This window comes from Lepisma saccharinum, chromosome 21 (assembly GCF_977018435.1).
Source record: "Lepisma saccharinum chromosome 21, izLepSacc3.1, whole genome shotgun sequence".
Taxonomy (NCBI): Eukaryota; Metazoa; Arthropoda; class Insecta; order Zygentoma; family Lepismatidae; genus Lepisma; species Lepisma saccharinum.
In genome coordinates, this window is record NC_139249.1 from 13,447,707 (window position 1) to 13,466,330 (window position 18,624).

The following is an 18,624-nucleotide window of genomic DNA, read 5'->3' on the forward strand; positions in this document are numbered from 1 at the left end:
GAGTCCATCAGTTTGATATAATTTTAATTTAATATTTTTGTTGATTTTATTTTTTCTATAGAGCCACGCATATTATATTCCAATTCCATGCATCAGGTAGCAATCAAATAATAGTCAATTACAGTTTCTTACCACCACATAGCCACAATTCTTGCGTGCGGAACTTGATTAAACAAATTGCTTTATAAAAATTATTGTAATATTCCTTACAGTTTAACATAATGATCAGTTGTGTATTATTTGTAAATTATAGTTTCTGTATTTTATGAAAGAGAATTGGCATTGAGAATTTTGTGTGACATAGGAATCTGTTCCAACCACATTAGAATTCCTCACAAAATGATGTCACTGTATTAAAAAATAGAAAGTTGTGTTCCTAGAATGTGAAAGTTACCTATTGTTTTTGAGGGTAAATTGGATATCCAGAATATTTAAACTCTACAGTAATAGATCCATTAACAGGAGGATATGTGGAAACGTCAGGGCCTTGAGGTTCGCTAACTTGGTATCTGGAATCTTGTTGATCTTCAAGATGGCTGCTCGTGGTAAATGAAGTTTCACCGTTCACAAAATCGGTACTTTGAGTTTCAGGATCGGTTACGGCATTATCTACAATGTTAAGATTTGAAGATTCAGTACCTTGAGAACCGGTACTTCCCGGTTCAGTGCTTAGAGTAACATTTTTGTTGTCAGGGTACTGATTGTTTGGCATACTCTTCAGTTCCAAACTCTTCTTATCCGTGTACTGATTTTCTGTCAATCCCAGCTTCTGAGGTTCCACACTTTCGAAATTAGGCATTGTGGTTGTTTCTGGTCCCTGCTTTTCAAATCCTTCAGTAGTAGGATATGGAGTCGTATTATTTACTGTTTCTAGATTTGGATAGTCAGTGCTCTGAGGAGTATGTGGTTCCTCACTTGGTGTTCCAAGATTTGCAATCTCCTGAGTATCTTCTGGAATTTGAGCATTCAGCAACCCTAAAGTCTGGTTCACCGAATACTGATTCTCTGTATTTGGTAGTGGTTGGTTACTTTGAGTTTCTAAGTTTTGTGGTTGATTCGTTACTTGAAACTGGGTTTGAGTAGTGTAGGATATGGTGCTTTCGCTGTCAGGGAACTGGGTTACATACTCTGAAGTCTCAAGGTTTTGTGATATATCTGTAACTTGATACTGCACGTTGGTAATCTGGAGTGTAGCATTTTCAGTTTCGTTTTCGGGGTGTTGGTTTTCAGTAACTAAAATATCGAGGTTCTGTGGTTGATCGGTAAGTTCATATTGCATCGTTGATGGAATCTGTGGTGTTGTGTTTTCAAAATCAGGGTTCTGAGTTCCTTGTTCTGCAGTATCAAGGTTTTGTAGCAAATCAGTAAGTTGATGCTTACTTATTTGTGTAACGTCCACGGTAATGTTGTCGTTGTTAGGGACAATAGTTTCATTATTTGTAACATTGAGGTTTGGTGATTGGTCAGTAAGTTCATATTGCATCGTTGATGGAATCTGTGGTGTTGTGTTTTCAAAATCAGGGTTCTGAGTTCCTTGTTCTGCAGTATCAAGGTTTTGTAGCAAATCAGTCAGTTGATGCTTACTTATTTGTGTAACGTCCACGGTAATGTTGTCGTTGTTAGGGACAATAGTTTCATTATTTGTAATATTGAGGTTTGGTGATTGGTCAATAAGTTCATATTGCATCGTTGATGGAACCTGTGGTGTTGTGTTTTCAAAATCAGGGTCCTGAGTTCCTTGATTTGCAGTATCGAGGTTTTGTAGCAAATCAGTAAGTTGATGCTGTACTTGTGCAACTTGTGGGATAGTATTTTCGTTGTTAGGGAGAATGGTTTCACTACTTGTAATGTTGAGGTCCTGTGCTTGATCAATAATTTGATATTCCATTGGTGCAAGCTGTGGTATTGTACTTTCAAAATCAGGATTCTGGGTTACTGGATCTGCAGTACCAATGTTTTGTGGTACATCAGTAAAATTATACTGCATATCTGTAACCGGTTGAATAGGGTTTTGAGTTTCGTTATCTAATGTGTCGAGATTCTGTAGTTGATTTGGAATCTGATGCTGCATTTGTGAGGCACTGTTTACGTTACCAGGATACAAAGTTCCATTATCTGAATTTTCAAGGTTTTGTAGTTCGTTATCCCGTGATCCGGGGATTTGAGTATCAAGAAGGTTTACAACTTGTGGATACTGAGATTGATTTGAAAAATACCCGAGTAAAGGTTCTATGAGGTTTGGTGCATAAGGTTGACCGAATTCAGGTATGTCTGGTTCCGATTCTACAACCTGATACTGCGTATCAACGAGCGGTTCTCCTTCTTGGATACCTAGAATTCCGGCAGGTTCCGCTTGTGGATTCTGTGAGTCGATTGGCTGATATTGCATCTGCACAGGAGATATGTCCAATGGAGATGATTCTTGAGGTTGACCTAGCTGCGGAGTATTTTGAACGTCGTTTGAAGAGACACCAGCAACATCCATGTTACCATTAGACCCTGTATTTCCGTAAGATGCTTCAGCAGCATGATTGCAATCTCCCTCAAATGACTTGATCCATTCTGAAAACAAGAAACATAAGAGATTAATCGTATCAATGGCAGGGAGATAACATAAAGTGAGAATGTTACGAAGTGTTCATAGTCAATTGACGTAAAGGATAAGATGAGACTAATAAATTAGAAACGAATGGAGATACAAACAAACAGGTGGCAATGATAGATAGATAAACTAAAAGGGTTTTATGCCCTGTATCAGCACACTTCTATATGCGCTCCTTTTGTCGCACGGAGAATGTCAAGACGATAATTGATTTCTACCCACGTTCGGGTCAGCATGCCGACATCAACGGTCGCTATTATGTTGTTTATTCTGGTTTTCAGTTCATCACATTTGCTTAAAAACAATGTCTGCCACATATCCCTAGAGAAAAAAAATCCAAATGGGTTGTGCCGTGTGAACTTCGGGGCAAAGGAATTGGACCACCACATCCAATCCATCTTCCCGGATAAGCATTCGTTCAAAACACGACGAACAACAATGACGAAACCTCACATTATTAATAATTGAAATGTGTCAGATACTTTGTGTACACCCTATATATTTAAAAAAAACGGGGAGGATCGTGTGTAAATTATATATGAAATGTCTTTAAACTTGTAACAAGGTTCATATTGATGATTTATTCTGTGTCTATACATACTTATAGGCTCTAAGGCGCTGGGCCTGAGTATAGGACCGGTGGCAACCTACCATTGTGAGAAAATTGGGGAGCTAGAGTGAGTAGCGTTTCGGTCTCGAAACACTCCTCTAACGGTTCGACGTGCTGACCACACGTAACCCCATTATTGGATGAATATCTCCACACCTCTAGGTAGGAGTGTGGGAGGGAGACTGGCAGTCGGGAAATAGGCCAAGGCCCTTCAAGGGCTGTCGAGTCACGGGTTATTATTATTATTATTAGATACTTTGTTAATATAAACTTCATCACAGTGTAAAATAGGGCAAGTTGAGAGTTTAGAGGACATTTGAAGGGTCAGGGGAGCATATGCTGAACCTCGCTCGGTGAATAAAAATATATTATTATTATTATTATTATTATTATTATTATTATTATTATGCTTACCGAGACTGCCATCAGAACAGGAGACACAATCGAATTCGCATTTGCTTTGGAACGTGGCGTTTCTGCCATCTTCTAACACCCCGCAAAATGGCACCTGACTCTCCTCGGCGCAATCGCACATACACCTTTTCGGGCAGAACTTGTGCCATATTTTTTGAGTTTTCTTCTTCCAACCTTGAAAATGATGATAAAAAAGGTCAACTTGCATGTCCGCTTGAAATTCGCTAACAAATTGTAATGACAAATTCAGGCATTTCACAGACATTCTTGGATGTACGGTACATGATAATATACAATAGAAATATGTGGCATAAGGAAATACAATACGAGGGTCACTATTTATATTTTGAGCCTTGGCAACACTGATTGAAGTTAGGCGCGATTTGACGTTTGCACGGAATCGTCTGGCATTATTGACCATAACGTACTTCAAATGTTTTGTCAATAGCTTCATTTGTGTTGTTTATGTTGCCTTGGAAATTGCGCGACAACAATAAAATGGAATTAACTCGTGAACATTTTCGTGCGATGATTTTTTACGATTTTCGACGTGGATTATCAAGACAAGAGTGCATCGATCAACTTACAGTACTTCCACATTTGGCGATGAAGCCCCATCCTTTGCCACTGTGAAACGCTGGTATAACGAATTTAATCGTGGCCGCCATTCGCTCACCGACGAGATTCGCGAAGGTCGTCCAAAATCAGTTGTTGTTCAAGAAAACATTGATGCTGTGCAAAACCTAATACTGCAAGATCGTCATGTGACATACTGTGAGATTGAGGTAACAATAGGCATTAGTTCCACCAGCATATATAAAATATTACATGATCATTTAGCTGTGAGAAAGGTATGTTCTCGTTGGATCCCACACAATTTGACAAAAACTCAAAAAGACGCTCGCGTCAATTGGTGCAAACAAATGCTCAATAAATACAATCGTGGTGCTTCAAAAGACGTATATAAGATTGTAACAGGTGACGAATCATGGATATATGCATATGAGCCGGAACGTAAACAGCCGTCGTCTGTATGGGTGTTTCAAGATGAACCCAATCCAGCAAAAGTTGTTCGCGCTCGAAGCACATGGAAACAAATGGTCGCTTGTTTTTTCGGGAAAACTGGTCATGTGGCAACTGTGCCTTTAGAGGAACGTAGAACGGTCAACTCTGAATGGTACACAACAATTTGTTTGCCAGAGGTCTTCGGTCAAATACGGAAATCAAACAAACGCCGTCGGATCATTCTTCATCAAGACAATGCCAGCTGTCACACATCTCGTCTAACAACCGACTTTATGAACAGTCAAAAAATCGAATTGATAGGTCATCCGCCATACAGTCCTGATTTGGCACCCAATGACTTCGTCTTGTTCCCGAATGTCAAGAATAAATTGCGTGGACAACGATTTTCGTCGGCGGAAGACGCCGTTGATGCGTTCAAAAACCATATTATGGAGGTGTCTCAAGAAAACTGCTTTGACAAATAGTTCGAACGAATGCAAAAGTGTATTGACCATAAAGGAGAATACTTCGAAAAACAATAAAGCAATTTTCAATGCCAAATTCCTGTTTATCATTGTTAGGCTCAAAATATAAATAGTGACCCTCGTAGTACGTAAATTATGTGGGTGGTTATTAGCTATCTGAGAAAACAACGTGTCCGCCTTAATTCTTAATTTCATCCGCCCTCTCACACTCTTTCTCTCTCTCTCTCTTTGTATGTACACACACACACACACACACACACACACACACACTATATATATATATCTATATAAATAAAAACAAACATAGGGGCAGAAAAATTCAGGGCGCCCGGTCGCCATGACGCCTGAAAATCTAAACCTGGCGCCCTAATTTTGAAATTATTCAGCTCTATTTTTTTTTAAATATTTGCTTTTGGAAACTTCCATTGCCTTTTTTTAATAATACGTAGGTACAGTATGATTTTTTGATAATATTTGTTTGTTTCTGTTTGTTTTCACGTATCAATATATCAGAATAATAAACATGCCATTATAAATTTTTACATTATTATACCGAATTTTAAAATCTGCATCGATATGGTAGAGTTAGCCATATATTAGAATGTATGGCCTCGTTGCTCATACTGTTACGGGTAGATCTTTATGTAGGAAGGCCAATCCGGTGCAAGAATGAATTACTTTTAACTCAGTCTTGTATTAATTAAAAATTAAATGCTTTATATTCCAATAAGTGTGGCCTTCTTAGTGGATATTCGAAAAGAAAAAGCCTGACGTTAGTTTTTTTTCAAACAATACAGTAATTTTTGCACTGAATTATGTGTTACGTACCCGCACATGTAAACCAGATGGCCAATGATTGAAATAAGGAATCATAGATGGCAGCACGCGGAAGAAATATTAGGATCGCAGATTATAGTAACAATGCACACGCGAATCGAACGAAAGTGTTTGGTAGAACTGAAATTAATTGTGCTTACATAAATTTATGAACTGAGATAAACAATGGAGATGGATAAAGGCGAGATAAAGAAATGATCGACACATGCAGCATATGTGATTGTATGTAAAGACTAGTGAAGTTAAAAAGCGATTACAATTTTATATTTCTACTGTCTTAGTGGGAAGGAGTTTTCCCACTAGACCTTTTTGGTTGTTTTCCCTGGTGCGGCGCCAACTCAGTGGCGGCCCCCAAGCACTTCCGTTGCGGCGCATATATTGCTGATCCGGATCGAGGTCGAGAGCGGGACAAGCAACGCCCCTCGATTAACCCCTTTTCTCTGCTTGTATTAAGCCGTTGTGCAGAAAAATATTGTTTTGAATTATTGTTGTATCTTTGACAAAGCCCAAAAAGAAGGGAATAAAGCAGGGAAGATACGGGAATGAATCCAATGTTTAATAAATGAAGGGCTTTGGAATGGGAGCTTTGGTAAATAAATGATATATTTACTAAAAGAATAAATCATATGAAAAACATATGATTTCATCGATATAAGAAGAAGTATATTAAATAATAGAAGAAGAAGAAGAAGTATATTGATTAGTAGAAGAAGAAGTCTACTAACGAATAGAGGAATAAAGTATATTGATTAGCTGAAAAAGAAGTATATTAAATAATAGAAAAAGAAGAAGTATATTGATTAGTAGAAGAAGAGGTCTACTAACGAATAGAAGAATAAAGCATATTGATTAGCAGAAGAAGAAGTTTATAGAAGAATAAGTATATTGATTAGTAGAAGAAGTCTACTAACGAATAGAAGAATAAAGTATATTGATTAGCAGAAGAAGAAGATTATCGACTAGTAGAAGAAGAAGTCTAGTAATCAATGCTAGAATAAGTATATTGAAGAAGTACTATAAGAAGAATTCTATTAATCAATGGAAGGATAAGCCTATTGATAAATAGAAGAAGAAGCGCATTAGATAATAGAACAAGAAGTTTATAGAAGAATAAGTATATTGATTAGTAGAAGAAGAAGTCTACTAACGAATAGAAGAATAAGTATATTGATTAGTAGAAGAAGAAGACTACCGACTAGTAGAAGAAGAAGTATATTAACCTATCAACGATGGAAGAAGAAGCCTATTAACCAATCGATAGAAGAAGTCTATTAAACGATTGATAGAAGAAGAAGAAGTCAATTAACCAATACATGAAGAAGTCCATTAACCAATAGAGAGGGAAGCTTATTAGTGAATAGAAGAAGAAGCCTATTAAATAATAGAAGAAGAAGAAGCCCATCACGTATCCATAAAAAGAAGAAGAAGAAGCTTTCCAGTAAATGAAATATGTTTAATAGAGATATATGTGACCAAGAAACAAAGAGACAGCCTTAAATACAATCCTGTATATAAATTTGATGTAATATGAAAATTAAGAATATACGGTGCTTTGTACCTTCCGTAGTAGGTTAAACAAGTTCTTTCCTTTCGTTGTTTTTTCCTCAAATAAGTTATCATTCAGTTTTGGTAGCCCTGAGTATCTCATGCTTTACCCTGGCCTAAGCCGAACTGGTGTCACCCTCTCCGGGGCGTGGCATATGTCAATATATTTTCAGATACCTCAGTTAGTTGTAACTTCGGTTTAATATTAATCCAAATTGGAAATATTCATAAAGACTATTACAAGATAAACAATTATTGCGAGAAAACATCCCCCCGGACAAATAATTTTTTAAAATAAAAAAAACTATTTGGGAAAGCGCATAATTGCAGACGTAAAAATGGAAAGAAAGGTTTAACTAAGGAAATATAGAAAATGAGGAAAGTTTGTAAACAAAGTTTCAAACATAAAATAATGTAGGACATTAGTTACAGAAAAGAAACAAAAACGTTTGAAAACATATCATAATTTTCAAACTTCTGGGTACTTTAATTCTATAAAACAAAGATAGTACTTACATCCCTCTCCGATTTTCTGTGAAGTACTGCAGAATTTCAAGACAGTTGAAGCTAGAATAAATGAAACCATTGATTTTTTTTAGTTTTAAGAATCACTAATTCATTTAAATTATGTAATACGTTATCTGTACGTGAATAAAATTGGGTTAAACACTCACTATCTGGCCACCGAAGACTTCAAGTTCGATGCCTGGCCTAGTCATGGATGTTCCTTTGGAAAGTAACTTCATCAATTTCATCTTTCATCCTAATTGTCGTGATTAGCCAAAATAAGTACAAAACGACGTAATATTAAACACAATACAAAAACATAAGATCAAACTGACGTAACCTTATTATTTCCTTGTGAACAATTGACAATGAAATATATAAAATAAATACATATAATCTCGTGTACTGTATCTAATATTGCATGCTTTGCAAGAATTTTGAGTTTCTTGTTTTAAAATCAAGTTAAACTCGCTGATTTGTATATTGATAATAATTTTTGAAGAATGTGCAATACCATATCGCATAGATCGCACAGAGAGATAATGCTAAATACTTTATGCACATAAAATAAACTATTTCAAACTTTAAATAGCCCCATTTTGTTATTTGAATTCCACACTACCTCTATTTCTTATAACTCTAATTTAATTTCAGTTTTGAAATCTCTTTTAAGTTATTGCTTTAAGCATATAACGTGTTATACTTTATTGTTATTTACGATAATATTCACAGGACTACAAAAAGTAAATATTGATTATAAATTGCAAATAGTGGACATCTCTCTCTTACTTTTTAATAAATTAATTGATATATGATGATCTGGTTTTTCAAATATCTATCTTAAAGAAGAAAATATTTCCCAAGAACTTCCACAGTGTAAAATAAATATGATTATTACTAAATTTCACCTAAACTGAGTATGGGCTGGATTTCCTACGCGATTGCTATTAACAAATATTTCAATTTTGTTAAACATCAAATATAATCCAGCTCATTACATGCACCAAATAATTTATATTAACTTTGCAAACAGTTTGTACTTTATTTTTAATCGTTGTATGTAGCATCAACGTATTATTATGTGTCATGAACTATTTTTATCCACTTAAGTGAGCTAGTACATACTAAAAATCACGGTGGCACAAAAAGGTCTTATCTAATCTCTGGTGAGACACAGTTGTTTCTACACGGTGGTTTGTTTGACTGTTTTATAAATTTTATAAGTTCATCCGTAAGCCTTTTCATCACAACAGTTCGGAGAGGTAGAAAGGTTAAGAACTAAAATACAATTCAGACACATAGTAAAACAATTTGTTGATAAATTATTTTGAAGTTAATGTTAATGCCAGAATAACAGAGAGTTTAACAAAGTTTTTTGGATAAGCATGTGTTATATGTGAATAGATGCATCCTACTAAATTATCAAAGTTCCCTTATGATAACTTCCCGTATGTTGTAATATGATAGCAATTACAAATGGATCCTTTTTTGTACTAAGTACATCAAACCATGTCTTGAAATTTTATATACAAATTAAACATCACGATGAAAAGCATCAGAGGGCAGTCAGAAGAAAATAATTCTACCTTGATTTCTGGCTGAAAACCCTTGAACAGGAAGAAGGTTTTCAAAAGAAATGTACAGTACAATTGTGAAGATAAGTAATTGAAGTGAAATCTCGTGCAAAACAAACCTGTTACCTAGAACAATATAGAATAGCTTCATCTTGTTCCGCATTGGTTGAACCTGTCCTGTTTTTAATTACAAAACATAATGCCATTGCTAGATCTTCCTATAGAAGAAACAAAATCAAAAAGTATAAGAGATAACAACGAGACAAGCAGCGACTGAATATAAACCAGCAATAAAAGAAACTGGGAACGTGTTCCGAAGCTGTTCAGGCAGAGGGAAAAGAATGATAAGAAACAACTGTTTATTGCTTTGTTGCGTTTTTATTGACCTTCTTCAGCCTTACTTTAATATCAACTCAGGAAACACGTTGAAGTTCTTCTTGATGGAGCGTGCATTCAATCTACGAAATGTGCTATAACTCTTGTACAACCAAAGTGAGTGACATTCCAATTCGTTTGTTACCCTACCTACTCCATCAAACGTGGTCAAACATTTTAAGTACAACATAAAACTCAAGGATTCTGTATTGAGTGGAAGGATGCCGGGTGATATGGAATGAGTATAAATTTCGTGACAGCAGTAAAAAGTAAGGAGAGACTGATATCTAGGAAAGCGATTTTAAGGTGCAAAATTATGGTCAGAAAAGGAAATAAAAAGTTCTGAAAATGTTTTATAAAAGGTGCTGATAAAATGTCTTTATTCAATGCTCTCTTTTCCTGCGCCTTCTGTATATAATGAGCGCGGACCGCAGAGAGAACTGTGGTTTTGCCGGAAAGGTTTTGTTGAAGTTTGTGTTTTCCCTCGCGGGTTTTGCTACATTATCTTGAGAACTATTGGGGCTGCAAAGATTATATTATACCATTTTATAGCTCTCGTTCTGCTCTACAAAATGAAACTATGGGATTTTATGTAGCTGCTCAAGAAGAGTAAAAATCATTTATTTTTCTGTCCAATTGTTTAACAAAACATGAAAGAAAAGGTAGGAAAATGGTGCTGAAGCATCAAAGAGGAGTTAAAAATGGGGATAAATGTGCTAATCTCACACGAAAAGGCGCAAGAAGGTGCAACAAAGTGTGTTCACTTTACTTGATTTCATGTCCAAAAATACATAACTCAAACGATCAGTATGAAAACAGCTATATGTTTGGAATGGTTCTGCACCTTAACATCCGTTCCCAACTGATGTCTATCCGTACAACTGAATCGCTGTATCGTGATAAAGTCGTGTCGGATCACTGTGCCGATTGTTGAAAACTGCAGCTACTACACGATAGCTCCGTTCTGCAGATATAAGGATGATTGTCCAATGTACAGTCATATGCAATAAAAAAAAAATCGACGGCGATAAGTAGATTTTTAATAGTAAATTTTCAATGGCAACTTCTACAACCGCCGTAGAGTTAGGCAACACACATAACGTCTTTCAGGCTTGCAGGGAAGAGAGTATTTCAGTATCTAGGTGTTCCATTTTTATAACCGGTGACTATACATAGATATGTATTCATCGTCAATAACTTTGCATAAAAATGTAAATAATTTTCAAGTTGATGATTTCGTTTTTGTTGAGTAAAAATTCCTAAAGTGGAGATGGAGTGTAAACATATGGATTAGCTGTTTAGCCCCACTACCCCCCCCCCCCGGGCTGTGACGGATTAAGGTGGGTGCTATTGGTGCTGCAGCATTAGGCCCATTCCTGAAATAGGCCCAGATGAAAACAGACGATAATTTTCCGAAAGCTGAACAGTTTTCTTTTGCTATATTAACTAAAAATAAATCTTAGAATGAAATTTGGAGCCCCAATTTCGTTGCAGCATCAGGCCTGCCACCGGGGAAATCTGTAATTCGCACACTGAAACTGTGACGAGATTGGCTTTCGATGTGTCACGTGAAAACGTTCTTAGTTTTATATAGAAGCACTACTTACTTCTTTCACCAGGATAAAGAAAAGGAAAGCATTTCACTCGGGGAATCACCACAAAACTCTAGACTCGATCGTCACACCTGCTGAACGTCTTGACCTTGTAAAATATCCGTAACCACACCATGAAAAAATACTAATAGAAGGGAACGAAAAGATGTGTAGACTCTTTGTGGATGAGATGATGATGCAAGTTTCTTTGATAACGTGAAGAATGGTTTTAAGCTGACCTTCATTTATTTTTCTGGCGAGACAAATCGATCCAATCGAGAGAAAACGAGAAGAAAATTTGAAACAGATTTCTTCCAACGCCTATTTCTCTTCCCACCGTGGAAAGTTTCACAATTAATTTTCAAAATACATTTATCTGGGCCAGCTCTGTAACTGGATACTTTGGCGCCCTAGGCAGGATTGTGGTTTGGCGCCCCTCTCCCTTCCTCGCGAACTTCGATATTTTCTTTTGTCATGGTTTGTGATATTTACATCCCATAAACTTTGAAATGAGGAAACAAAGAAAAATTCATTAAAAAATAATATAGTTTACATTTAAAGATTCGTAGTTTGCATATCTGATTGTTAAAAAGTTTAGCATATTTAAGCATATTTCGGATATGTCTTAGTGTCTGAAGAGTATATTTAAATACTTAGTGGAAGTGTACCAAATGTGGGCCCCCATTTTGTTTTTGCCGTATATCAAGGAAACCATCAAGCCAAAATAAATTGTACTTAAGCCTGAAATAGTACGTTATGTACTTACTTAGTATGTCGCCTCACATAGAGAGAGAAAAATGACTTCATTGTGAAAATCCTATTTTTTCGAAGATATTCAATTTTCAACATTGAAAAGAAACGTTCTTAAAGTGGGCCCACCTTAAATTTAGTACAATTAAGAACAGAAACAGCATAAATTTTAGTGATATAAGCTGAAATACAACATATGGAAGGTTGTGGGATAAAATAAAATGTTTTCTGAATGTTAAGCACACTGTATCACAAGAAACTTAAAAAAGGTAACCTGAACGAAAGAGAAGAATGGAGTCCTCAAAGAATACTCTCAAAGAAAGAAGGGCATGTTACACACAGTAATCACAAATCCAAATGTCTTTGTCAGCCCCTGCACAATCTACATGAGGCCAAAGAGAGCACAGAACACGCTGGAACGATATGGGGATCCACTTTAGGACCACACGTGATTATTTTTTCAATGCTAATTATTTCTCACGCATTCCCGTTCATTACTTTCGAATTACTAACAAAGATAATACAGAAGAGTTGACGCATTTACCTGTCAAATGACCGAAGTACGACAATTAAACGTAGAAGTAATAAAACTTTCCACTTGGCCAAAATTACTCACGAGATGATTGGAGAGCAACAGACGCAGTAATCAACATGGCCGAAAGCTCTACAAACGACAATAAACGTAAACTTCCAGCGCCATGTATTTCCGCCAGGCTACAGCATCATCCAGAGCAAAAACGCAGTGTGGAAGGGCGGGGCCCGCATTTGTTTACATTTGCCCTACTATTACTGCTACATTGGGAAACTGAAAATTCGAGCAGTGTATTACCAGAATATACCTCTGCCTAGTGCATATTTCTTCGTTGCATATTCTGACATTATTGCAGGGGTTTATTCAGAATTTTTCGAGAAGTAAGTTCGTATTTATGTGGTGTCAACATTGGAGCCAACATCGCCATAAATTGGGATTTGTAAAAAACATTAGGGATCATTGAGAAAATTTTGGGGGGATGTTACGGATGTGTTGATAAATCACTACTTTGTTGTTTTTCTGTGATATTAAAATATTTATCTCCTGAAAAGGGTTACGAACGCATAGTATTTATGTTTGTTTTAATAACGCAAGATACATAACTTCATAACAAGGGTACGGAATTGCTTGTGGAAGAAAATAACCAATGCTTTGATGTTTTGCTTTAACCAATGAACTCTGGCGATGGATAATTCAATTGCTGTCAACACGTAGCAAAGGGTCGTAACAAAAAATTGAATTTTTATGCATCATCGATGCTCAACAAACAGAGATACAATTGTAACTCGCAGAACTCACCGGCGGTAGAAAGATAATGTTAAGTGTAGTACATGTATTCACTTATCGCGAGCGTTCAAGTATAGTTGTAGTGTCTAATAAATATTGCTAGTTTGTAATACCAAAAGGAGTTAAATATGAAACTTGCATGGATCTGTGTTACTGGTGAGATAAAATTGCAGTTTTTGTTAATTTGTGTTCGGTTTCAGTGGGGTTTTTGTGATAGAATTTTCAAATATAAGAATTCTAAAATCAACAATTGTACACAATCAACTTGTTTGGATGCTTTTGAATTCTTGTACTTTTTTTCATTAATTGATTTGAGAGTTAAACTTTATTGCACCTGTCAAAATATTTGGGGAAATTTCCTCATCTAATCTTACCTAAGATTAAAAAGTGAATGGTATGTATAGTGGTATGCACGAGTATTGCAAACTCGTCACCATCCCTACAAAATTTCTATTAAGTTATTTAATAATGGGTCCGATACCCGGTGGAGGAACATAATGGTTCGCATTCCACTTTAGCCTTCATGTGTATGAAGGGGAATTAAGAACAAACTTAACACTTAAATAATGAACAAGGTGGCCGGGAGCTTATCTTTGAGGATCATTGCCCACCCTTGGCACCCCCTTGAAGAAGAGTGAAAGGTGTGTGTCGTTATGCAAGTAGGTATTAGACCGCCTAGACAGCAGAGCGGGTAGATCGCTGAACTATACTTCTAGCACGATGGAGCTCCTCCTCATTATAGTGCATGTGTTTGCCAAAGACTTACAGAAAAAATATACCATTTTTTTCACAGCTATAGCCATCGTAGCATGTCAAGTGGTTGAAACCATGCAGTGCCAGTGTGACTGCCCCTCGAGACCAATGCCTGTGTGTGGGGTCAACGATATGGGAGAGCTCCAGCAGTTCCTCAACTACTGCTTCCTCAGTTGCACCACGAATTGTCCACCAAGTAAGTTTTCCTGTGGCTTCCAAAGTATCAACCAACCAAGATAAGTCAATGAACAAGAACAGAAACTTAAAAACTGTTAGAAGAATATCTTGATACGCTTCATCGAATAGTAACATTAAAACCCTAAATATTTGCTTCATTTATCACGACTTATTTCTGACAATGTCCTCTTCTGAACATAATACACCAGATAGCACGGAATCTTGTGACAAGCTGGAGGTAGCTTGCCTGTAGCTTGTGAGAGTCAGTTTGATATAAGTGTGATGCAAGCTTGTTTCAAGTATGCAGATTTCTGTAACAAGCTTGGTGCAGTTTTGTCACACCGTAACTAGTTGACTTGATTCAAGCCTGATGGAAGCTTACAGCCTGCCAATATATGCTTGCGACAAGGTTGTTCACTTTACATGAAAAACTTTGTTTCAAGCTTGCAGCAAGCTTACTGTGTTATCTGGGATAGCTACTAATACATTTAGGACAGATTCTGATATTTCGTGAATCATTGAAGCATGACAAGCAAATGTATTCATATATTAAATTTGAAATATTCAAATAAAGAATTCGAGTAGGTGTATTGTGACTATATTACTTTTAAAGTCAGAAACATTCAAGAGATTATAATGAATTGTAGTCTGGAATTTCACGGACCAACTTTAAAAACAACAAATGCATAAAGCAAAGTCTAATGTACATTTAAAAATAGTAACAAACATCATTCGGCATATTGACTGAAATATAAAATTACAAGAAAATATAAATTGCACAGAAGATAGAGGTATATAAACTTAGGCGCAAAGACATCAAGGTGACAGATGTCAGATAATGAAAGGAACTGTACAGTCAGTGCTTGTAAGTGTGTGTTTCCAGGTGTCGTTGATGGGAACGAGGCAAGTGGCACTTTTTGCATAAAACTTGAGTCAATTGTTTCGAACCTGCCTGGAGATGCTATACATACAACCTTATCTGACTCTTCGTTTAATAATTTTATAACCTTTTCGCTTCATATAAGCAAATTAAGATACAACAATTTATGCGTGCATAGGTTTAAGGGAAAGGAAAACGAAATCTTCCAATGAACTGGATTAGAACTTCGGTGTTTGAAAGGAACGCCGAGGTATCCAATCGGTCTTCTTTGTCATTCATAAGAACAAATAGTAAATAGGAAGTTCATTTAGATAAATCCTCATAGCTATCATATTTTTGTATTTATTTCTAGGGTACATTCTGAAGAGGCCTGGAATGTGTTGAAGAAATACAGTATCTTTGAGTTCGACACTTGCGATGACTCATGGATTGTAAAGGAAAACGCAACATATAGTAATCCTTATTCAAGTAATCCTTATTCAGTAGAAACCAAGTTTTTTTTGGGCTGCAAAGAACGAATAAATACAAAAAAACTTTCAGTTTTGCAATCCTGTAATTTGTTATCCAGAGGTTCTCACATAATAATGTTACTTGTTTTGCAGTTTACTCATTAGTGATAAAATAATAAAATAAATTTGCATCGAAAATTATTAAATTACAGGCCAAAAGGAAAAATACTTTAGGAAGACCATATCGAGGATGGAGTGATCAATTTTTGTAGTCGCAGAGCGGGCTTTGGTTGCCCAGACCTGCAAGAGGAAGACGAAGAAGAATGAGTGGACAAACAAAATAAAACTTCTATGACTTACCCAGGATTCGAACGTAAATAATGTAGTTTGTAGCAAGCTACACAAGGGAAACTGTAGGAATATACTACCCTCTTCTGTATGTTGTCAGTACTATTTTATTTGATGAACGGTGATTGGATGATATTGATGAAAGAACGCTCACAATGAAGCACCCATGAGCAACACCAAGACTCGAACCTGGCACCTTCTGTTGACGAGTCCTGCTCTTGGCAAGACGACATTATTCCTTAAAAGGAGGATGGGTGGGTAATATATTATAAATATTTTCTAATGGTAATGTGCATAAAGAAAATAATGGACAAAGTGTAAACTTCACTGGTAGCGAGACCATGTTAATAATATACAATAGTCCTGTTGTTTAAGTGCATTTCATGTGCATTCACACTGTAAAACATTTTGGTGTGAAAGTAACTGAGTGGAATGTTGTAAAATGGATAGTGTTATAACAGTAATTCAGAGGTCCCGGGTTCGAATCCTGGACTGGGCATGGGTATTCTTTGTGTGTTCCTTCATAAATTTCATCATATCTTCAATCACTCATCCTTATCATCACGATCAGCCAAAAGTGGCAAAAAGAGAAGCTAAATAAACTAAATCAATCAATCAAACAACAATATTCATTGCCTGTGAGAGAGGAACAAGGGAAGGAAATTATTGCTAGGGCGAAAGAGAAACAAAGAGATCAAAAAGAAAAGAAAGAAATAGAAAGAGAGAACGACAGCAAGAAAACCACAAGAGGAGAGAAAGAGATAAACAAAGATATCGAGAAGAAAAGAAAGAATGAAGAAAACAACATAGGAAGAAAGAGGGAAAGGACACGGGGAACGAAAGAAAGAGAGAGGGAGAGAAATATAGCCAAAGGAAGAAACAAGAAGGCAGGAATAGACCGATTAACGGAGGAAAAAGAAAGAAGAACAGAGGAAGAAACATGAATAAACAAAAAGAGAACGAACGAGATAATCTTAGCAGTCATGGTCATCGAATCAGAGACCACCTGAATGAACAGGGTGGACCATAAGTCACGAAGGGGTTTCAACATAGCGTATAAAGTCTAAATATTAGGGGATCGTTGATAGGCTATGACCGCCTTTAGCCACTCGCTTGCTAAGCGAGAGGAACGTTGTAAGAGATAGGGGGTAGCTCTGAAGAGCTACGTCTACACTTAACAAAGCAAGGGGGGCTAGCCCCTTGAAATAAGAACTACACTCACGATTAACTTTAAACACTACAATTGACTGGTCTGGCAGGGGTGTGAGAGAATGATAGACAAGGATTTTAGGAACGTTCGTTACCTGTATATCTCGAAGTGACGATCGACTCGCTGGTTCGCAGATAAAACTCTTCTGAAATAAAAACTCCTTTCCCATAGCGCACTACTCCTCGCTGTAACTCCTTTAGTAACGTTCGGTAATCCGACTATAAGTCGGAAGCAACAACTATTCACACCATAACTTTCTTAGTTCAACAACTTGTATAATTCCGACGCACCGACTGTGCACGCGATAGATTTCAGATACCGACTGTTTGAAGAAATATTCTCCAGAGCTATTTAAACGAAATTCGAACTTCGGCCGTTGAGAGACCGCGTCCCTCAATAACGGTGCTTTCAGCGTAAAGCTGTGTTTGCAGTATCTTTCCTGCGATTCCGGAAGAATTCCTACCAGCGGATTTTTACATCCGCTGAAGATCGCAGGTGGCATTTGCTTGAAAGAGGCTCTTTCCAGCTTCTTTCATACTCGGGCCCTTTTTATGAAATAATTAGACTATCGGACGATGGCGCCCGGGGTCCCGGATTCGAGTCATGCCTTCGGCGTGATACGATAGCATACCTTTGCCGCATGATAGAGTAATTTATTGATTTCCTGGTATTATGTACAGTACATATGGGTGATTTCTTTCATCTATGTGCGAACAATTATTTCACGTAAATGTCCACCATTATTGACTCTTCGCACGAAGGAGCTCTTGCCACAATTCCACGTGTCAATGTTGCTTGCCTAGTCTGAGGTTGCTGGCGTTATGACTAGTATTTCTGAATGGTTGTTCTCCTTGAGCTGCTGTACAGATGTATTGCCTGGGATTAGCTAACACGAACCTGTTCTTTGAGATATCCCGAAAGAAAAAAGTATGCTGATGACAAATCTGTCGAACGTGAAGGCCAATGAATGTCTGCATTTCGTGAAATGAATCGGTTCCCAAAAATAATCCGAACGAGCGCCATCCTGTCCCTGGCTGTGTGTGTTGTGGCTCGGTTTTGCTGAATGGCGGTCAAAATATTTTCCCGTGCGTCTAGCTACTTTCTAGATAAGAAACAAATGATATATTCCCATAATTGATTGATTCGTGTTCTAAGTCCACTTTATGCACAGTAAGGCTAATCGGGACTGGACC

The 18,624-nt window shown here is 36.8% G+C and overlaps 1 protein-coding gene and 1 long non-coding RNA gene across 2 annotated transcripts; one reads left to right on the forward strand and one right to left on the reverse strand.

Annotated features, from left to right (window-relative positions):
• Positions 1–7: 7 nt before the first annotated feature.
• On the reverse strand, positions 8–9,865 carry LOC146004035 (uncharacterized). The gene is made up of 4 exons (XM_083142613.1): positions 9,706–9,865; positions 8,015–8,065; positions 3,627–3,800; positions 8–2,562 (listed from the first exon to the last, which is right to left on the reverse strand). Exons 1-4 carry the CDS (start codon positions 9,740–9,742, stop codon positions 395–397), a joined length of 2,430 nt encoding a protein of 809 aa, XP_082998739.1. The 5' UTR covers positions 9,743–9,865; the 3' UTR covers positions 8–394.
• Positions 9,866–13,606: 3,741 nt separating this feature from the next.
• On the forward strand, positions 13,607–15,963 carry LOC146004047 (uncharacterized). The gene is made up of 3 exons (XR_014443883.1): positions 13,607–13,770; positions 14,408–14,563; positions 15,777–15,963. It is a non-coding gene; the product is annotated as an uncharacterized LOC146004047 (long non-coding RNA).
• The last annotated feature ends 2,661 nt before the right edge of the window (positions 15,964–18,624 follow it).

What these genes read in the sequence shown, in the direction of transcription:
- LOC146004035 (XM_083142613.1), bottom strand. Translation starts at nt 9,742, where the DNA reads ATGCGGAACAAGATGAAGCTATTCTATATTGTTCTAG. An exon ending in GCTATTCTATATTGTTCTAG is followed by an intron (nt 8,066 to 9,705) that starts GTAACAGGTTTG and finishes CATTTATTCTAG; the next exon opens with CTTCAACTGTCTTGAAATTC. An exon ending in ACAGAAAATCGGAGAGGGAT is followed by an intron (nt 3,801 to 8,014) that starts GTAAGTACTATC and finishes ATCATTTTCAAG; the next exon opens with GTTGGAAGAAGAAAACTCAA.